This window comes from Hyla sarda, chromosome 8, assembly GCF_029499605.1.
Source record: "Hyla sarda isolate aHylSar1 chromosome 8, aHylSar1.hap1, whole genome shotgun sequence".
Lineage (NCBI taxonomy): Eukaryota > Metazoa > Chordata > Amphibia > Anura > Hylidae > Hyla > Hyla sarda.
Window position 1 is genome coordinate 150,703,558 of NC_079196.1, and position 21,872 is coordinate 150,725,429.

General features: G+C 41.5%; 1 protein-coding gene across 6 annotated transcripts in view; it reads left to right on the forward strand.

The window, feature by feature from the left end:
• Window positions 1-21,872, forward strand: part of PARN (poly(A)-specific ribonuclease) — a 165,309-nt gene that overhangs the window by 51,852 nt on the left and 91,585 nt on the right. For all 6 annotated transcript variants that reach the window (XM_056534485.1, XM_056534488.1, XM_056534487.1 and 3 more), the window contains 7 exons: window positions 2,103-2,145; window positions 8,690-8,770; window positions 8,865-8,921; window positions 10,767-10,844; window positions 11,656-11,699; window positions 12,882-12,924; window positions 18,951-19,026. In XM_056534485.1, coding sequence (XP_056390460.1) covers window positions 2,103-2,145; window positions 8,690-8,770; window positions 8,865-8,921; window positions 10,767-10,844; window positions 11,656-11,699; window positions 12,882-12,924; window positions 18,951-19,026 — 422 coding nt within the window. The remainder of the gene's footprint in view (window positions 1-2,102; window positions 2,146-8,689; window positions 8,771-8,864; window positions 8,922-10,766; window positions 10,845-11,655; window positions 11,700-12,881; window positions 12,925-18,950; window positions 19,027-21,872) is intronic.

The following is a 21,872-nucleotide window of genomic DNA, read 5'->3' on the forward strand; positions in this document are numbered from 1 at the left end:
AAAATGAGAATTTTTTTTTTTCCATATGCACACTGTTTGAAAAAACACCAGTGAGGTGTAAATGCTCACTGCACCGCTTGTTACATTACTTGAGTGTTGTAGTTTCCAAAAATGGGGTCACTTGTAGGGGGTTTCTGCTGTTCTGGCACCATGGAGGCTTTGTATAGGCAACATGGCCCCCAACTTAAATTCCAGCCAAATTCTCTTTCCAAAATTCCAAAGTTCCTCCTTCTCTCCTGATTCCTGTTGTTCGCCCGCACAAAATTTTACGTCCATATATGGGATAGTTCCAGAATCAGGAGAAATTGGTTCACAAATTTTTTTGTTTTTTCTCATTTAACCCCTTGTAAAAATTTTGGGGCAACAACATGCAAGTGTAAAAAAATTGAGATTTTGACTTTTCTCCTATAGCTTTTCTGCTATTTCTGTGAAACACCTAAAGGGTTAACAAAAACTAACTGAAGGTAATTTTAAATACTTGGAGGGGTGCAGTTTTTATAATGGGGTTATTTATGGTAAATTTCTAACAAAAAGCGCCCTCAAATCTACTTCAAACTGAACTGGTCCCTGAAAAATTGCTGCTAAACTTTGAAGCTCTCTAATGTCTTCAAAAAGTAAAAACATGTTAATTTTATGTTGCCAACATATAAAGTAGACATATTGTATAATGTGAAAGAATGTCATTTATGATGTAAGTATTGACGAAAATTTACCACTATATTAAATTAGAATGTGCCACAAAAAAACATTCTCGGAATTAAACTGATAAGTAAAAGCATCAGTTATTAATGCATAACCCCTTAAGGACTGAGCCCTTTTTCGCAATTCTGACCACCGTCACTTTAAGCGTTAATAACTCTAAAACGCTTTTACCGAATATTCTAATTCTGCGATAGTTTTTTCGTGACATATTCTACTCTATTTTGGTGGTAAATTTTTGGCGTTACTTGCATCCTTTCTTGGTGAAAAAAAACAAAATTTCATGAAAATTTTGAAAATTTAGCATTTTTCTAACTTTGAAGCTCTCTGCTTGTAAGGAAAATGGATTTTCCAAATAAATTTTATTTTTATTCACAAATACAATATGTCCACTTTATGTTGGCATCATAAAATGAACATCTGTTTACTTTTTGAAAAAATTAGAGGGCTTCAAAGTAGAGCAGCAATTTTCAAAAATGTCATAAAAAATTGCAAAATCTGAAGGGACAGATGTTACAGAACTACAACTCCCAGCATGCTTGGGCGGTCTAGGCATGCTGAGAGTTGTAGTTTGGCAACATCTGGAGGGCTACCGTTTGGGCACCACTGTAACAGTGGTCACCAAACTGTGACCCTCCAGATGTTGCAAAACTATAACTCCCAGCATGCCCAGACAGCCTTTGGCAGAACGGGGGGTTTCCATGGCAACCCCCAGTCCTGCGCTGCCATTGGTCAGAACTCAGTTCTGACTAATGGCAGGGGATAGGAGGAGATCGCAGCACTGCGACCTCACTCCTATCCCTTAGGATGATCGGGGCTGTCACTGACAACTCCGATCATCCCTATTTTCCGGGCGATCGGGTCACCAGAAACCCGATCAGCCCGAAATTGGAGAAAATCGCATGTCTGCATTGACATGCGATTTTCTCCGCTCGCCGACATGGGGGGTCTCGGGACCCCCCTCGGTGATGTGTCGGGATGCCTGCTGAATGATTTCAGCAGGCATCCCGATCCGGTCCCCAACCGGCTAGCGGCGGGGACTGGAATTCTCACGGGCATATCCATATGCCCTCAGTCCTTAAGGACTTTAAAACGGGGGCGTATGGATACACCCGCCGTCCTTAACAGGATAAAGTGACACAGGTCAGAAGGCCAAAAAATGGCTTTGTCTTTTAAGGTCAAAATGGGCTTGGTCCTTAAGGGGTTAAAGAAGTAAAACAATGTCAGTTTGGTCTGAGTTACTGTATACTTGATTTTTGCACTGCTGACCTGTCAGGTGACTGTGGGGCTAAGTGCATCTAGTCAGTGAAGTGTACAGAGTTGTTTTACTTGGTCACTCTTGTACTTTGTTGTTCTTGTGTCTGTGCTGTGTAGTTTTTTTTTAAACTCCTTTTTTCTCGTAGGTTTCCACGAGGCACCCATGTAGAAACTGTGGAGTCTCCAAATGTAAGTTATTTCCACTTCTGAAAGTATATAGTTAGATAACAACAACAATAACAACAACAACAACAATAACAACAACAACATAACTTGTGATGTTTGCTGTTTAGACCTTTTATCTTTATTTTTAGAAAATCTCTAGCCACAGCTGCTTAACTAGAGAACCTGTTTACTTCTAGGAGTAAATTGTTGCCTACTACTAGTGAATTTTGTATGTTAAGCTACCTTAAACTTTTAAGGCAAGTAGATGAGATTTGACAAATTTTACCCACCTGTTGTGGAAATTTTCCTTACACAAATTGACATTCTGCAGACTTTAAAATTTTAGCTCTTGCGCAAGAAGCTTGTATGCAGTACACATGAGTTCCATGTTCTGAAGCCGTAGGCCCTTTGTTTGCTGCGGTAAGGATTCTGAATTATCCTCATCTAGTGCATCATGGGATGCAGCTTATGATTGCGTATGAATCAGAATGCACCATTTCTGTGCCCTTGGGTCTCTTTTTTTTTCCTACTTTGTCAAGCATGTAATCTGTGTTGCTGCACAGTATACAGTGAGGCAAAAAAGTATTTAGTCAGCCACCAATTGTGCAAGTTCTCCCACTTAAAATGATGAGGCCTGTAATTTTCATCATAGGTATACCTCAACTATGAAAGATATAATGAGAAAAAAAATCACAGTCGGATTTTTAAAGAATTTATTTGCAAATTATGGTGGCAAATAAGTATTTGGTCAATAACAAAAGTTCATCTCAATACTTGTTATATACCCTTTGGCAATGACAGAGGTCAAACATTTTCTAGAAGTGAAAATAAAAAGAACATTCCAGTCCTCTAGGTTATATATTTAAAATGTTATTAAAGAAATAATATAACATAAGTAGCGTTTTAGCTTGTGTAGAATCGCAGGGCCCTTGCGTCCCACAACAGCCTGTGTATTAGATAAAAGTATTCATCTAATATACTGTAAGATAAAACATGAAATAAAATATATAAATGGTTTAGTATAACTATATCACTTTCAATGTATAGCCAGTAGATATACTTAATGCAAAAATTGATATGCTTCTTGGTCTGCTTTGACCTATAGTCCGCCAAACTTTGGTACCAAATAAAATGTATTAGTCTTTCAACAGGATATTGTTCATAAAAAGATGTTAGGTGTAGGACACCTCTTACCCTTTTGTAGTCTGGGCTGTTTTAGCCAATGTTGTATAGTTGGATCCACTCGGACCGAGCAGATATTAGCAGTAATGAGCTTTATGTGCTCTGTGCATCCCGTGTAGCTCCCGTGCACGTAGGCAGCGCAGGTCTATTTTATAAGTTCTGCCGATGCGCAGTGCAGGGGTGAATTCCTGCTTGCGATGTGAGCCTAGACAATGATGTCTGTAGGGCTTGTGGTCTCCAGTATGGTACGAGGTCTATTTAGTGGCAAGTGGTTTTCCCGTCCTATTCTCTGGTAATCCCTGCTGTGCAGGTGTGGGAGGGTTACCTCCTCGTGGTTCCACAGTGGGAATCCTGGTTTGTAATTTCTGACTGAGTGATATCAGTGCGATGTTATCCCATTGTTGTACGCGTTTCAGGATAAAGAATGCTTTCCTCAGCAGCTTCAAATGGATTTAAAAGTAGTTTATTACTTTTAAATCCATTTGAAGCTGCTGAGGAAAGGTTTCATATCCTGAAACCTTTCCTCAGCAGCAGCACATTTTATTAATGGTACTTATTATGATTTGGTGACTGTTACTAGTGAGGTACCACAGGGATCAGTCTTGGGTCCTGTCCTATTTTAATATATTCATTAATGACCTTGCAGAGGGGTTGAATAGTAAAGTAGCAATTTTTGCAGATGATACTAAACTCTGTAAAGCGGTAAACACAATAGAGGACAGTGCACTGTTACAAATGTATCTGGATAGGTTGGAGAATTGGGCTGGGAAGTGGCAGATGAGGTTTAACATTGATAAATGAAAGATTATGCACATGGGGAAGAAAAATCTGGGCTTGGATTATGTATTAAATGGGAGCACTTGGGACAACTGACGTGGAAAAGTACTTGGGAGTCTTAGTTAATAGTAAACTTAGCTGTAGTGACCAGTGTTGGGCAACTGCTGCCAAGGCTAATAAAATCATTGGGTGCATCAATAGGGGCATAGATGCCCACGACAAGGAAATAATTCTACCACTGTACAAATCACTAGTCAGACCACACATAGAATACTGTGTACAGTACTGGGCACCAGTGTACAAGAAAGATATATTGGAGCTGGAGAGGGTTCAAAGACGGGCAACCAGGGTAATACGGGGAATGGGAGGACTACAGTACCCAGAAAAATTATCAGAATTAGGGTTATTTAGTTTAGAAAAAAGAAGGCTTAGGGGAGACCTAATAACTATATATAAATATATCAGGGGACCGTACAGGGATCTCTACCATGATCTATTCATACTCAGGACTGTATCTATAACAAGGGGGCATCCTCTACATCTAGAGGAAAGGTTTCTACACCTGCAAAGCAACTCTGTCAAAAAAAAAAGGAAATGTCCACTTTTATCCCTCACTGAAATGTACAACTTTATTTTTTATTTTATTGGCTACATTTTTTACAAATGGTGAGTATAAAGAGTTAAAAAGACCAGCACATCTAACACCACTCTGTTTACAATGTTAGTCGCTCAGAAGTCACTCTTATTACCCTTATCTCAGCATATCTGCAGTATATGCCGTGCTAGGTGTTAGTGCTGTTATAAAAACACTTCTACAGTGCCCCCCCTAACATGTTTCGTCACTATGTGTAACGTCCTCAGAGGTTATAGGGGCATAACCTCTGAGGACGTCACACATAGTGACAAAACATGTTAGGGGGGCACTGTAGAAGTGTTTTAAAAACAGCACGAACACCTAGCACGGCATATACTGCAGATATGCTGAGATAAGGGTAATAAGAGTACGCCTTATGAGCAACTAACATTGTAAACAGAGCGGTGTTAGATGTGCTGGTCTTTTTAACTCTTTATACTCACCGTTTGTAAAAATTTAGCCAATAAAAAATAAAGTTGTAAATTTCAGTGAGGGATAAAAGTAGACATTTCACTCTGTCCTTTTTTTTGACAGAGTTGATTTGCAGGTGTAGAAACCTTTCCTCCTAGATGTTGAGGATGCCCCCTTGTTATAAAGTCCTGGGTATGAATAGATCATGGTAGAGATCTCTGTTCGGTCCCCTGATATATTTATATATAGTTATTAGGTCTCCCCTAAGCCTTCTTTTTTCTAAACTAAATAACCCTAATTCTGATAATCTTTCTGGGTACTGTAGTCCTCCCATTCCCCGTATTACCCTGGTTGCCCGTCTTTGAACCCTCTCCAGCTCTAATATATCTATCTTGTACACTGATGCCCAGTACTCTACACAGTATTCTATGTGTGCTCTGACTAGTGATTTGTACAGTGGTAGAATTATTTCCTTGTCGTGAGCATCTATGCCCCTATTGATGCATCCCATGATTTTATTAGCCTTGGCAGCAGTTGCCCGACACTGGTCACTACAGCTAAGTTTACTATTAACTAAGACTCCCAAGTCCATTTCCACGTCAGTCATCCCAAGTGCACCCATTTAATACATAATCCAAGCCCAGATTTTTCTTCCCCATGTGCATAACCTTACATTTATCAATGTTAAACCTCATCTGCCACTTCCCAGCCCAATTCTCCAACCTATCCAGATCCATTTGTAACAGTGCACTGTCCTCTATTGTGTTTACCACTTTACAGAGTTATACTCACCGTTTGTAAAAATGTAGCCAATAAAATAAAAATAAGTTTTACATTTCAGTGTGGGACAAAAGTGGACATTTCACTCTGTCCTTTTTTTTACAGTTGCTTTGCAAAAGTCCACCCCATTAGTCCACCCCTCATTTTGGTCTAATTGATTTACATAAGGTTTCTACACCAGCACAGACGGTGGTTCTTTACTGTAAGAGCAGTGAGACTGTGGAATTCTCTGCCAGAGGAGGTGGTCACAGTGAACTCTGTAAAAGAGTTCAAAAAGGGTCTGGATGCATTTTTGGAGAATAATAAACTTGCTGTTTATGGATACTAGATTTATAGGGACAACGTGTTGATCCAGGGATTTATTCTGACTGCCATATTTGGAGTCTGGAAGGAATTTTTATCTCCTAGTATGAGGTTTTTTTTGCCTTCCTCTGGATCAACTCAGTAGGGACTCAATAGGGTTATAGGTTGAACTTGATGGACTCTGGTCTTTTTTCAACCTTATGAACTATGTTACTATGTTTGGTGGACTATAGGTCACAGCAGATCAAGAAGCATATAAATTGTTGCATTATGTGTATCTACTGGCTATACATAAAGTGATAGTATAATAAAATGTAATGGTTTAGTATAACTATGTTTTATCTTACAGTATATTAGATGAATTCTAGAGATGAGCAAAGTTACAGTAATTTGATTTGTCACAAACCTCGCGGCTCGGCAGTTGCTGACTTTAGTCTGCACAAATTAGTTCAGCTTTTAGTTGCTGCGGTGGGCTGGAAAAGGTGGATATAGTCCTAGGAGAGAGTCTCCTAGGACTGTGTCCACCTTTTTCCAGGCCATGGGAGCACCTGAAAGCTGAACTTATTTATGCAGGCTAAAGTCAGCAACTGCCGAGCCGCGAGGTTCGTGACGAATCGCATCACTGTAACTTCGCTCAACTCTAATGACTTTTATGTAATACACAGGCTGTTGTGGGACGCAAGGGCCCTGCAATTCCACACAAGCTAAAATGCTACTTATGTTATAATATATGATCTTTAATACATTTTAAATATATAACCTAGAGGACTGGAATATTTTTTGTAGTTGGAACTCCAGCTGTTGCAAAACTACAACTCTCAGCATGCCCTTTGGCTTTGCATGCTGAGTTGTTGCTAAGCAACAGGTGAACAGGCCTCACCTCCTGTTGTATCCTACCGTTGCCACCGATCCTGCTGCTCCTGTCACCGCACCAGAGGGGACCTCCGCTGGACCAGGGAGAGGTAAGAGACCCCGCTGCCCCGATCACCAGCATGATTGCCGCCACGATCACCACCGCCCAGCAGGGTCGTGATTGGCCGGCATTCAGACCCATAAATCATGTGATCGTGAGGCGGCACCCGTGCCACCTCACTTCTGCTGGGTAAGGGTGAATGGGGCTGTCTTGGACATCCCCATTCACCCTTCATTTTTTTTTCTGGTTCACCAGAGACCCGATTGACCCTGAATCGCCGATAATTGCCGGTCTGAATTGACCGTCGATTTGCGGCGATCGCCGACATGTGGGGGTGGGGGGTTGTCAGTACCACCCCTGGGGTTTGCACGGGGAGCCTGCTGATAGATATCAGCAGTCACCTCGGTCTGGTCCCTGCGCCGCGGGGACCGAAATTCCCACGAAAATTCCCTTTTTCCTTAACCCCTTAACGACCGTGGACGTAAATGTACGTCCTGGTTTGGCGGTGCTTTGTGCACCAGGACGTACATTTACGTCCTGTGTATGACCGCGAGCATCAGAGCGGTGCTCGTGTCATACACGGCAGGTTCCAGCTGCTATCAGCAGCCGGGGACCCGCCGGTAATGGCCGACATCCGCGATCGCGCAGATGTCCGCCATTAACCCCTCAGATGCCGTGATCAGTACAGATCTTGGCATCTGCAGCAATGCGCACGTTAAAATAGATGACCAGATCACCCGCAGTGCTGCCACGGCGATTCGATAATCTGTAAAGGCAGGTGAGGGGACCTCCGTCCATCTCCCGGCGTCTGCTGCTCTGGTCTGAGATCGAGCAGACCAGAGCAGGAGATAGCCGATAATACTGATCAGTGCTATGACCTATGCATAGCACTGAACAGTATTAGCAATCAAATGATTGGGGACATAAAAAGTGTAAAAAAATAAATAAAAATAAAATAAAAAATTTAAGTTGAAAAATGTAAAAATAAAAAGTACATGTACGTCATGGGTCGGGAGGGGGTTAAGGGCTTAAGTACTAGGGAGCAAAGGCGTACCTGTACGCCCTTGGTCCTTAAGGGGTTAAAGAAGTTACAGGTCTATGAGAGACAGAAATCTTGCTTGTTTGTAGGTGACGAAATACTTATTTTCCACCATAATTTGCTAATAAATTCTTTCAAAATCAGACAATGTGATTTTATGGATTATTTATCTTATTTTCTTTTTTCTCATTATGTCTTATAGTTGAGGTATACCTATGATGACAATTACAGGCATCTGTCATCTTTTTAAGTGGGAGAACTTGCACTATTGGTGACTAAATAATTTTTTGTCCCACTGTATGCACAGTAACAGCTTCCTTAAATTTTGGAGTATGTTTTCATGAGATTCCTTACAAGGAGCACAACTACATAAAAATCTAGCAACAGATGTTAGGGATGTAGTGTCTATGGCAGTATACATGGGTTTTTGATTTTTATCTCTACCAGAGTTATTGAATTTATTTTAAACAAAAAAAAAATTAGCATGTTGTCCAATGATTCTTTGATTCTTATTCCTGCTGTGTTCCAGAATGAAAGGCACATGGTTATCACTAAAGTTGACGAAGACGAGCGGAAAACAAAAGAGCTCCAGAAAAAGGCCAAAGAGGAGGTACAGCTGAAATGTCCCATGCAGCATTATAATGATAATAATAAGCTGTGCTTGATGATGACATTGCTGTGTATTTGCTTTTGTCTTGCTTCAGGAAGACCTCAATGATGCTGTTGGCTTTTCTAGAGTTATTCATGCAATTTCATCCTCTGTAAGTATTAGAACCATATAGCTATTAAATGCAATGTCAAGTAAACCAGATCTCATAGATGTCCTAAGCAGGCAGCATAAGGGTCTCTTCACACAGGCGGAAATTCAGCACCAATTCTGCTTCCTTAGTGCATATGTATTATCCGCTCACCGCTTGTTGCTGCTTCCCACCCAAGGAAGCAGACTAATTCCGCTTCCTTGGGTGGTTTCTGGCTTGTGCAGTTTTTGTGTGGAATTGGTGAGGAATTCGTACGGAAATTCAGAAGTGTGGAATCCCATAGAAGTAGATTGGGCTTTCATTTGAGGCGGAATTCCGTAAGCAGAAATTCCGCCCGTGTGAATAGACCCTAAGGCTGGGTTCACACTGCAGAATTTCTGGGCAGAATTTCTGCCGGAGATTGAGCTGGCAGCCCTAGGACCAAGCAGACTGCATTGCTGCCCCCATAGACTGCAATTAATTTCTAGGTGGATCTTTTGGGAGATCTGCTCAGAACTGCATTGCCATCTATGGGGATGGCAATGTAGACCGTGCGGTCCTAGTGCCGCCAGCTCACTCTCCGACAGAAATTCTGCCCAGAAATTCCACAGTGTGAACCTAGCCTAAAACTGCACTTATAATCTAGCACTTGCTGAGAGTTGTATGTAAGGCTTTCAGTTACAGAAATCTGTTATCAGGGCCAAAGGGGTTTAAAGAGACTCAAATGGCTGACCCAGTGCTCATTAAAGGCTGGGAAGGTCCTTTCCTGCCACTGAATGAAAAAGGACAAATACTCATCTGGTGAGCCTTAAATAGGCCATTGGGATTATATTGAATGTATTTTCTTCCTCATTGTATTTTTTCAGATTATACTGTTTTGATAATGGTCTGGCAACCAAAATTTACTTATCTGTATATTTTATGTTGGATTAACAAATTAGCCCATGCCAAGTTTTGAGGAAATACACGATTTTCCTGAGCCCTTTTGATGTTAAAGGGGTATTCCAGGAATAACTTTTTTTTTTATAGATCAACTGGCTCCAGAAAGTTAAACAGATTTGTAAATTACTTCTATTAAAAAATCTTAATCCTTTCTATAATTATCAGCTGCTGAAGTTGAGTTGTTTTTTTCTGTCTGGCAACAGTGCTCTCTGCTGACATCTGTGTCACGCAAACTGCACGGGAACGAGTAGAAGAGGTTTGCTATGGGGATTTGCTTCTAAACTGGGCGGTTCCCGAGACACGTGTCATCAGAGAGCATTTAGACAGAAAAGAACAACTCCACTTCAGCTGCTCATACGTACTGAAAAGGATTAAGATTTTTGAATAGAAGTAATTTACAAATCTGTTTAACTTTCTGGAGCCAGTTGATAAAAAAAAAAAAAAGTTTTTTCCTGGATAACCACTTTAATTTTCTTTGGATGAAAAATCTTATTGGTAGTCCTCGGTATTGATGAGATTCTGCTCCCTCCACCCAACCAGCCACGATTGGCATCGGTCTGCCAATACAGTCAGTGATTGGTGGTCGGAGGGAGAGGTGTGGTACTGTAATAGATCAATGCGTTCAGCATCTGTCACTAGTTTATGCTGCCCTCATACTCCTTTTAAGTGCCGTTTAAGAGACCTTTGAATTGATGACAATATTGGACTTCATCTATATTATCCTCTGATGTGTATCTGAATCTACAGTATTTTCAAGCATTCCTTGTGTAATCACTCATTTGTGTTTGTTTTGCTTAGTATACTGTTGTGATGAGTGAGGAATCCTAAAACATATTTATAAAATATCAACCAGACAGATTGCGTTGGCACAAACTGCCTGGTAAAAAAATTTGCATACCTAATGTGTGTGGTGTTTGTTTTTTGCAGGGTAAACTCGTAGTTGGACACAACATGATGTTGGATGTCATGCACACCATAAATCAGTTCTATTGCCAGTTACCAGATGTAAGGCTTTTGTCTCTTGTATATCTGTCCTCCAACGTTAATGAGCCATATTTCTTGTTTTAACTGTTGTTCCATGATTGATGTATCACCGATCTCTACCACTATGACCCCCTTCCCCCTGTATTCTGCTACTCCTTTGAAGATGGCCAAGTACAGCACTGTAGTCAAACGGACAAAAGACCTCCAAATTTGTGATCATTTTAGGAGGATATAAAGGGTGTGATGAACAGCGATCAGACACTTTGTGCGTGCAAAGCATATGGAAAGTTTTCAGACCCTTTCACTTTTCTTTCAGCTGGTGCCAGAAAGTTACACAGATTTGTAAATTACTTATTTTTAAAATCTTAATCCTTCCAGTATTTATCAGCTGCTGTATGCTCCACAGGAAGTTCTTTTCTTTTTGAATTTCTTTTCTGTCTGATCACAGTGCTCTGTGGACACCTCTCATTACAGAGGTGTCCCAGGTGTTAGACTAAGAATAGGTATCTTTGTTGTGTTGAATCCCTTTTAACAGTTGTAGGAATTCCTATGGCTTTGTTTAAATCTGCGTCAGAGGCTTCATTCAGTAGCATGATGGACCCCATTAAAGGCAATGGAATCTTCTGGCGGGCACAGCTTCTGAATGGAATCTTTGACTGAGACCCTGAACAAAACCTCCAACACAAATGTAAAACTAGCCTAACAGCAAGACTGCTCCCCTCTCCTTGTTGCAATTTTCTGCTGTCTGGTTTACAACACGCAAGCCCCTTTTCTGGGTAAAGTCTATTTTTTATCACGGATATTAAATATTTTATTTTGTCTTTTTATATAGGACATGGAAGAGTTTAAAAGATTGACAAACTGTGTTTTCCCAAGGTAACATTTTACTAGAAACTTACTACATCGTGCTATTGAGTTCAGTGTGTACATACAGTATATTACCAGTTCTAAAAGGGAATCTGCCAACTGTATTTACTGCTGAGAGCTGCAGACACCGTTGGATAGATGTTTGGGCATAACAGTAAACAAATAGCTGATAGTTGCCATACTTATAAAATCCTCTTGCACTCACCACCCAGCCATTCCTTTATTATATACAGGGCCTGTACATGACTCAAGTAGGAGTACCAGGTGTGAAAGGCTCTGGCACTTGTCTCCGCTTCCTTTACACTTGGCTGAGAAATAAAAAGGCAACTTTACTAGTTTGTTAAACACCTTCAGCTCCAGGAAGGGTACAGTTTGATTTTATACCCTTTACAGCTATCCATCTGTGTCTGCAATTCTTAGCTGCAATTACAGCTGACCTGTTCCCTTTAACCTCCTTAGCGGTTATCCCGAGCGTGACTCAGGGTTAATTTTCCCTGCCAGGAGCGGTAATCCCGAAAGAATGTGACAATGGGGGGGGGGGGGGGGGAGGAGATGTGAAATTTCAATGCAAAAAATTTTGCCGTTTTTGGTACATTTTTCCACACATAATCATACCGCCAGGGAGGTTAAAGTGTAACTGTCATTTGCAAAAAATTACAATAAGCACAAAATACAATAAGCAGGACAAGCAGAGCTCTGTACACTGAGGACAAGCAGGGCTCTATGCACTTAGGTTCTCTGCTTACACAGCAGGATGATTGACTAGCCAGGAGCCTGCACAGAGACCTACTTGTTCCGCCAACACTTCCTGTATTTTGTCATTATACAGATGCACACAGGAAATAGCTGCATGGACAGAATTTTTCACCCAAAAATATAAACATTTTTAAACCATTGTATAATGTGTGTATAATATATGCTTATTTACATTATGTAAAACGTTTTTGCAAATGACAGGTACTTTAAGATGTATGCAGCTACGTTATATTTGCTAAAATTAGCCTGTCATGTTGATGTTGTAAAATCTATTCAGATCCTTCTGCTTTGTAACCTTCTTGCCACAAATAAGTCAGTAAAGTAGGCGCACTGTATCATGCATCTTGCATCATAAGTTTTATTTTTTATGTCCTCTGACTTATAAATGTTTTAGCTATTTTTTTTATTTTTTATAATGTCCTCTTTCCTTTTCAGAGTGCTGGACACTAAGCTTATGGCTTCTACGCAGCCCTTTAAGGTAGTAGTGATATCCCTTAATTTACTGTGTCTCTTTGCTGCTTATAAGAGTAATTTTATTGTATGTTGTTTAAATCTTTTTAAACCTGCTCTTGTCCTTAACACTAACTTTATAGATGACCAGCCTGCATAGCTCTCTGTGCCTCTCATGTGTGCCTTGTCCACAGAGAAGGCTCTATGCGTTGAAATCACACACAGCTACACTTCCTATCCACAGTTACCAGGTACACAGCTTATCCATAGCATTTACTATGGTCTCTCGGGTTACAATGGCCTCAGGTGGTGATGTATGCAATGATTGGTTGTCTGGTATCACCTCTCTACAACACACAATGCAGTATCACACATCCTGTAATTGTCTTTATTTGTGCCAGGATGAACTGCTTCTTTGTCTATCAGGAGAAGGCGGCTCCATTTCATTTTTGTAAGATTTTATATGTACTTACAGGACCCCGAAGAAGCTTCTGTCATCTACATTCAGCTTCCAGCAGCTCTTTTTGACTTACATTTATGACTGGCTTTATCTGTATTCTTTTACTTATTTTTCTGGAAAGTGAATCTGTCAAGTCTGTTTGCTGCTAAGAGTTGCAGGCAATGTTGAATAGCCATCCTAGTATAACAACAAGCTGTACCTTTTCTGGAGCTAATGTTTGGTGCAAAACATATTTCTCTGCCAAGTGTCAAGGAGGCAGGGCAGAGCTGCTTAAAGAGAATGCGACAACTGGTTCACCCGCACTAAACCCAATAACCCGCACTGGGTTATATTGCGGGTGAATAGCTATTAAATATGGAATCACAGACCTATGTATGTTAATAGTTTTATTCTTGATTATTCAAGTTCGTCACTCTCACATCCCTAGGACATGAGAGCCTGCGGGGGGAGTCAAACGCCCTGCTCTCTTCTGGGTCTCTGCAGTGGCACAAAATAAGTGTGGGTGGTCTCTCTGTCTCTTTCTTTTTCTTCCGTGATCCCTTACCTAGACGACCTCCTGATCAAAGCCTTGTCTCGTTTCGGCTGGGTGATTAACCAGGAAAAGTCCAACCTGGCTCCCACCCACTCCCTGATCTTCTTGGGACTCCAGTTTGACACAGCGGTCGCCCGGGTTCCGCTCCCGCTGGACAAGCGTCACTCTCTGTTAGCAGGCATTCGTCTTCTCCGTCGTCCTGTTCCAGTTTCCATTTGGTTCTGCATGGAAGTCTTGGTTCGAATGGTGGCATCCATGGAAGCCGTCCCCTTCGTCCAGTTTCATTGTTGCCCTCTGCAACTGGCCCTTCTGTCCTTGTGGGACAAGTCTCTGCTTTCCCTTGATCGCAGGATCTTTCTTCCCACCCAGGATGCATCAGTCCCTCCTATGGTGGTGCAGTCTCCCCTTCTTCGACAAGGACGGTCCTTCCTGCCTCTTCACTGGCGGGTCATCTCGACAGACACCAGTTTAAGCGGTTGGGAGGGAGTCTTTTTGGGATCGGACGGTCCAGGGCCGTTGGTCCTCTCAGAAAGCTCTTCTCCCCATAAACATCCTGGAACTCCGGGCAATTTATCTTTGTCTCCTCCATTGGGAGCGGCTTCTCCAAGACCTTCCTGTTCGTGTCCAGTTGGACAACTCCATGGCGGTGGTGTATGTCAATTGCCAGGGCAGCACTCGTAGTCCTGTGACGATGGCCGAGCTCTCTAGGATTCTGCTCTTCGAGTTCCCTCCGTCTCGGCGATTCACATCCTGGGGGTGGACAATTGGAAGGCAGACTTCCTCTTCACATCACGCCAAACCGAAAAGTTCCCCGCTTTGTCGCAAAGTCCCGTGACCCTCTGGCTCTGGCCGTTGATACCCTAGTAATCCCCTGGCTGGTCGCACTTCGTCTTCCCGTATCTCTTCCCTCCTTCCTCTCCTTCCCAGGATCCTGAGGAAGCTCAAAGCAGATGGCTTTTCCACCATTCTCCTGGCTCCGGACTGGCCCATACGCGCCTTGGCGCCGAGGTTGTTCGCCTTGGGTCATACCACAATGATCAGGGCTCGTAAGCCTTCCTCTGCAAAGATTTATCACCGTACTTGGCGGTCTTATTTTCGATTGGTGTGAGTCTCAATCTCTCTCACCAGTGGTCTTCTCCCTTCCGTGCCTTGTTTCCTTTTTACAGTCTGGACTGGAGCAACGCTTGGCCCTCAGTTGTTGGCTCTCTCTATTCTCTTTCAGCGCCCCCTGGCGTCTGATCCTCACATCTGCACTTTTCTGCAGGGCATAGCTCATGCGGCTCCGCCATACAGATCCCCCCACTCCTCTTGTGGGATCTGAATCTGGTTCTCGGTGCATTACAAGGTGCTCTCTTTGAACCTCTCCGGGACGTTTCTCTTTGCGTCCTTTCCTGGAAGGTGGCCTTCCTCATTGCGGTCACTTCGATCCAGAGAGTTTGAGTTGGCGGCTCTCTCCTGCTGTTCCCCCTACCTGGTCCTGCACCCAGGACAAAGTCGTTTTCTGACCGATCCCCCCCCCACCTTTTTACCTAAGGTGGTCTCCTCTTTTCACCTGAATGAGGATATAGTCCTCCCATCCTGCCCAGCTCCGTCCCATCCCAGGGAGCGATTTGCTTCATTGTTTTGACGTGGTTCAGGCTGTTTGGATCTACTTTTTAGTCACTTCATCTTTCCATCAGTGGGACCATTTCGCGGGGATCCGTTCCGCCATCTCGGAAGCCTACCGCTGCAAAGGGAAGACTCGACTCATTCCACTCGATCCTTTTGGGGCCTCCTGGGCTCTTCACAATTGGGTTTTGGCCTTGCAAGTCTGTAAAGCGGCCACCTGGTCGTCCTTGCACATTTTTACTACATTTTACCAGGTGTGCACTTTTGCGTCTGCTGCCAGCTTGGGTCGCAAGGTGTTGCAGGCGACTGTTGCCCAGCCTTCCACCTGAGTTGCTTGGGTTCTCTCCCACCCCGCGGACTGCTTTGGTACATCCCACAGTCTCTGTGTCCCCCAATGGAGCTGACCGAGAGAAGTACATTTAAAAAAAAATATTTTTATGCTTACCGTAAAATCTTTCTCGGAGGATCCATTGGGGGACATAGCACCCACCCATTTGTTCTGGTGTTTTTGGTTCGGTTGTTTGTTCTGAGGTTGGTTAGGTTAATTTTTGTATGTGGTTCCCTCGGACAGTTAACAGTTTTTTCTTCCCATGTCGTCTTCTACTGCTTTTGGGACTAAACTGATTTGCTCAGTCTGTAGGCGCAGTATATCCAACCAGGAGGGGCCAACTTCTTTTTTGTATTGCCTAGTTTCAGCCTCCTAGTGGTAGCATGATATACCACGGTCTCTGTGTCCTCCAATGGATCCTCAGAGAGATTTTACAGTAAGCATACTTATTGCCCATATTATGGCTACAAATCCTCTGATGGTTCCCTATACTGATGGTTTGTATTATTAGACCCACATTCAGGCTATGCTTACATACAGACACACACATACACACACCCAAAAAATATTTGCACAACACCGTGTGGTAAATTCGTTTAAACCCTTTTTTACACAGTGCACAACAGTTTTAAAGTCCCTCTTTCTATCTCTTTAAAATGTAAATAATCACAGAAAGCACTTTTTATTTTATTCTGACATTGGTGTCATAGACCTGCACATGAGCCCAATTCTCAATAAAAAAATAAAACCTTTTCCTGATTATAGGTTTTTTCTTTTTCCTCCCTTTTTTTGTAGATCACGAAAAAGTTCCATTGACTTTTCTGACTTAAATGTTTTGTTTTCAGAAATACATAGTTACGGTGTGTTCACATCACAATTTCTAATACGCTTGACGTGTATGTCAGAAACGTGTATATTTACGTAAAACGTACTCAATACGTTGTTTACTTTTTTTTAATGTAATTAACGTATACATAAAAATATGATTTCCGGGCATTTTGCGCCTTCTGAAACCCCTATTGTGCATGTGTAGAAGATATGACGTATACGTTTTATGTAGGTACACACGCAAAGAAAGTATATGATACAAGTAAATGTGATATTTCACAAATCTGTCACAAGTAGGTTACTTAAAAAGGACAAAAAATCATTGTAAACTCTCAGATTATCTGTACCACATAGTGTAATGGCCGTAAATGTTGGCACCCCTGAAATATTTCTGGAAAATGAAGTATTTCTCACAGAAAGGGATTGCAGTAACACATGTTTTGCTATACACATGTTTATTCCCTTTGTGTGTATTGGAACTAAACCAAAAAAGGAGGGGAAAAAAGCAAATTGGACATAATGTCACACCAAACTCCATAAATGGACTGGAAAAAATTATTGGCACCCTTTTAAAATTGTGGAAAAAGATTGTTTCAAGCATGTGATGCTCCTCTAAACTCACCTGGGGCAAGCAACAGGTGTGGGCAATATGAAAATTACACCTGAAAGCAGATAAAAAGGAGATAAGTCTTCTTAGTATTTGCATTGTGTGGTCTGTGTGTGCCACACTAAGCATGGACAACAGAAAGAGGAGAAGAGAACTCTGTTGATATTTTTCCACAATTGTGGTTCTCAAGTCCTCAATCTCAAGGTTGCAAGTTCCTCTCCAGAGATCTAGATTTGTCTTTGTCCACAGTGTGCAACATTATCAAGAAGTTTGCAACCCATGGCACTGTAGCTAATCTCCCTGGATGTGGACGGAAGAGAAAAATTTATGAAAGGTGTCAACGCAGGATAGTCCAGATGGTGGATAAGCAGGAAGGAAGCATCTGTGTCAGCGCAAACTATCCGTAAACATTTAAATGAAATTAAACGCTATGGAAGGAGACCCAGGAGGACCCCACTGCCGACACAGACATAAAAAAGCAAGACTACATTTTGCCAAAATGAACTTGAGTAAGCCAAAATCCTTCTGGGAAAACATCTTGTGGACAGATGAGACCAAGAGTGAGCTTTTTGGTAAAGCACTTCATTCTACTGTTCCTGAAAATGGAATGAGGCCTTCAAAGAAAAGAACACAGAACCTTCAGTGAAATATGGTGGAGGTTCAATGATGTTTTGGGGTTATTTTGCTGGCTCTGGCACATGATGCATTGAATGTGTACAAGGCATCATGAAATCTGAGGATTACCAATGGATTTTGGGTCGCATTGTACAGCCCAGTGTCAGAAAACTGGTTTTGCGTCTGAGATGTTGGGTCTACCAGCCGGAAAATGACCGCAAGCATATGTCAAAAAGCACCCAGAAATGGATGGCAACAAAGCGCTGGAGAGTTCTGAAGTGGCCAGCAATGAGTCCAGATCTAAATCCCATTGAACACCTGTGGAAAGATCTTAAAATAGTTTTTGGGAAAAGGCGCCCTTCCAATAAGATTGACCTGGAGCAGTTTGCAAAGGAAGAGTGGTCCAACATTCCGGCTGAGAGGTGTTAGAAGCTTATTGATGGTTATAGGAAGCGACTGATTTCAGTTATTTTTTCCAAAGGGTGTGCAACCAAATATTAAGTTAAGGGTGCCAATAATTTTGTCCACCCCATTTTTGGAGTTTGGTGACATTATGTCCAATTTGCTTTTTTTTTCCCCTCCCTTTTTTGGTTTAGTTCTAATACACACAAAGGGAATAAACATGTGTATATCAAAACATGTGTTACTGCAATCCTTTTCTGTGAGAAATACTTCATTTTCTAGAAAAAATTTCATGAGTGCCAACATTTCCGGCCATGAATGTAAATATTGTATATCTTGATTCAAAGGCCATAAAAAGACAAACGTAGTTAATAAGTCTCTAGTTTTAATGAATTGAGACAGGTCTAACTGTCCGATTTCTTTATTTTTAAGAATTTGAAAAACCTATACGTTCTGCGTACGGACAAATCGTGATGTGAACACAGCCTATTATAAAGAGCCTATGCCTTTCTATTCATAGGCTCTTTATAATATGAAGCATCATTTTCAGAACATGCTTTCCTTGTATTATGTCCTATTCTATAGATTTTCCTTCCACTTGGTGGCAGCATTGTGGGTTTAAGTTGTGCTGTACATCTGGCATTAATTGTTCTGTCTCCATTGTCCTCTCCTAGGCAATTATATCACATACTGTCCTTGCAGAACTGGAAAAGCGATTACAAACGGCCCCTTTTAAACCTCCTAAAGTTGGTAAGAATTCAAGAACCAGTTGGTTTTTGTCAGCTATCTATTAATATCTCTAATTGGCTTCTGTAAAATAAACAGCTCTTTCAATAATCACACTAAGAAAGGCTTTAAAGAAAAAAAAAATCATTAAGGATGTTTATAGGATATCAGTGCCATTTTCTTATAGGATGGAATGTTCTCAACTTTTTAAAAAAAAATAATATATTACTGCTTAAAGGGGTACTCCGGTGAAAACCTTTTTTCTTTTAAATCAACTGGTGGCAGAAAGTTAAACACATTTGTAAATTACTTTTATTAAAAAATCTTAATCCTTCCTGTACTTATTAGCTGCTGAATACTACAGAGGAAATTCTTTTCTTTTTGGAATGCTCTCTGATGACATCACGAGCACAGTGCTCTCTGCTGACGTTATTATAATAATAGTAACGCTTTATTTATTGTTGTCCTTAGTGGGATTTGAACGCAAGTCCCCAGCTCTGCAAGGCAGCAGTGGTAACCACTGAGCCACCATGCTGCTATGCATGGTTGCTAAAATGGACAGAGATGTCAGCAAAAAGCACTGTGCTCGTGATGTCATCAGTGTTCCAAAAAGAGAGGAATTTCCTCTGTAGCATTCAGCAGCTAATAAGTACTGTAGGGATTAAGATTTTCTAATAGAAGTACTTTACAAATATGTTTAACTTTCTGCCTCCAGTTGATTTAAAAGAAAAAAAGGTTTTCACCGGAGTACCCCTTTAACTCAAGTAATAAGGTGTTTATATCTTCAGCTGCAAAAAAAAAAAAAAGGGGGGGGATATTTACTCAAGACCTATTCAACCCTGGTGACCAAATCTGTTTATATTTATTTGCATTATTCTGCTTCAGGTAGCTAGTCCTTTCCTATGCCAAAAGCATCTTGCTCTTTTGGATAAATTGCCTCTTTGTTGGCAGCTTCCTCCTTCAATCCTTCCAGAGTTGAGTGAGCAATTTACTAGCAATAGATAACAAGTCCCCCACTGCGGTTTTACGATTTACCTCCATGGAAAGGTTATTAGTATACAGTGACCCCCCCCCCCCGAGCTACGATGGCCCCGACATACGATCATTTCAACATACGATGGCCTCTCAGAGGCCATCGCATGTTGAAGGCAGCATCAACATACGATGCTTTTGTATGTCGGGACCATCGCATAAACGGCTATCCGGCAGCGCAGACTGCTTCAGCTGCCACCGGATAGCCGTTTACGGTGCCCCGTGTGGTCCGCTGACGATCACTTACCTGTCCTTGGGGCACCGGCGCATCCTCTTCGGGATCACCTGCATCGTCGGCGCTCGCAATCGTCGTCATCACATCGCCGCGCACACCGTCCCGTCATCCAATAAGAGCGGTGTGCATATCGACGTGATGGAGGCGACGGAGAGCGAGGATGCCAGGGAAGCAGGGAACAGCCGTTGGCTTTCCGGGCATGCTGGGTGTTGTAGTTTTGCAACATCTGGAAGTCCGCAGGTTGTAGACCACTGTCCTATACTTTACATTGCACGGATCCCTCAACATACGATGGTTTCAACAAACGATGGTCCATTTGGAACGGATTACCATAGTATGTTGAGGGACCACTGTAATGGATACCTTAATATAAAGTACCAGTATTCCCTTATACAAAGACAATCCCATAATATATGGACAAGATCTGTGTCTAACTGTAAACAATGTGGACACGCTGAGTCCTGTTTTGATTCCTGTTTTATGTAGAAAGGCAGGAGTTTGGTAAGCTCTGTATACATATCAATCCCCTAAGGCTTCAGAAAAGCTGTCACTGTTTTGTAAGCTCAAGGAATTTAGTATGTAACATTTTAATATAGTTTTGCTATAAATCCCGGGTTTCGACTGTCCTTTACTATCAGATCTAGAGCAGGGTTATTAGTAGTCATCACAGCATGTCTCCGCTGTAAGTACTGAATGAAGCAGTGCTGAGGCAATATGCCCAGGGTGTTTATATCTCATTTTAAGACTAGGGGTACAATTTAAAAAATAGTTTTGGAAAATAACTTTAAACACAAAAATGTTGACATCCTGGTACCTAAGTAACTAGTGTGAACAAGGAAAGGATTGTCTTTTTTTTTTTTTTTTCTCTCCATTTAAAAAGAAAAAAAAAAAAATTTACAGCCCATTTACACATCGAAATACAGCGGGAAAAACTCAGCTTGGAAATTCAAGTGCAGTAGCCTCCATGTAAATTTAAATTCCGGACTCCACAGAAAGAACGAACATGTTTATTCGTTCCAGAATCTGCACGGAAATGCATTGTCATCTATGGAGACGGTGCATTACTAAGCGTTACTAATGTTGGCTTGTTCTGCTGTGCCTGTTGCCAACAAAATGTCTGCCCAGAATGGGCCCTTATATGGATTTCACATCGTCATCTGTTTAAAAAGAGTCTGCTTTTTTTTTTTTTTTTTTTTTTTGACTGAATATTTGTGTTGAATATCACACATTTATTTTCCCACGTTTTGAAATCATGTCACTAGTTTGATGCGGGAAGACTAGATGTGTATAAAGTGAAAATCTAATCAGCAGCATCTCTAGTGGAAAATTTGTGAACGAAATCCACGGATATTACTGTGATTTCTGCCAAGAAATCCGCACTGTATTTTTTAGATTGGGTTCTTAGAGTTGGAAGAGCAGTGAGAGCCTACACAGTCAGCTGTTTGTAGGATTTATATAGTCTCGGCCTTTAACTGAAAGGTGTATTCTGTTTAATAAAGCAAATGATGATCAGTATGGAAAACTAGAGAATACATACAGTACATTTAAAAAATCTTCAGACCCTTTAACTTTTTTTCACATTTTATGTTGCGGCCTTGTGCTT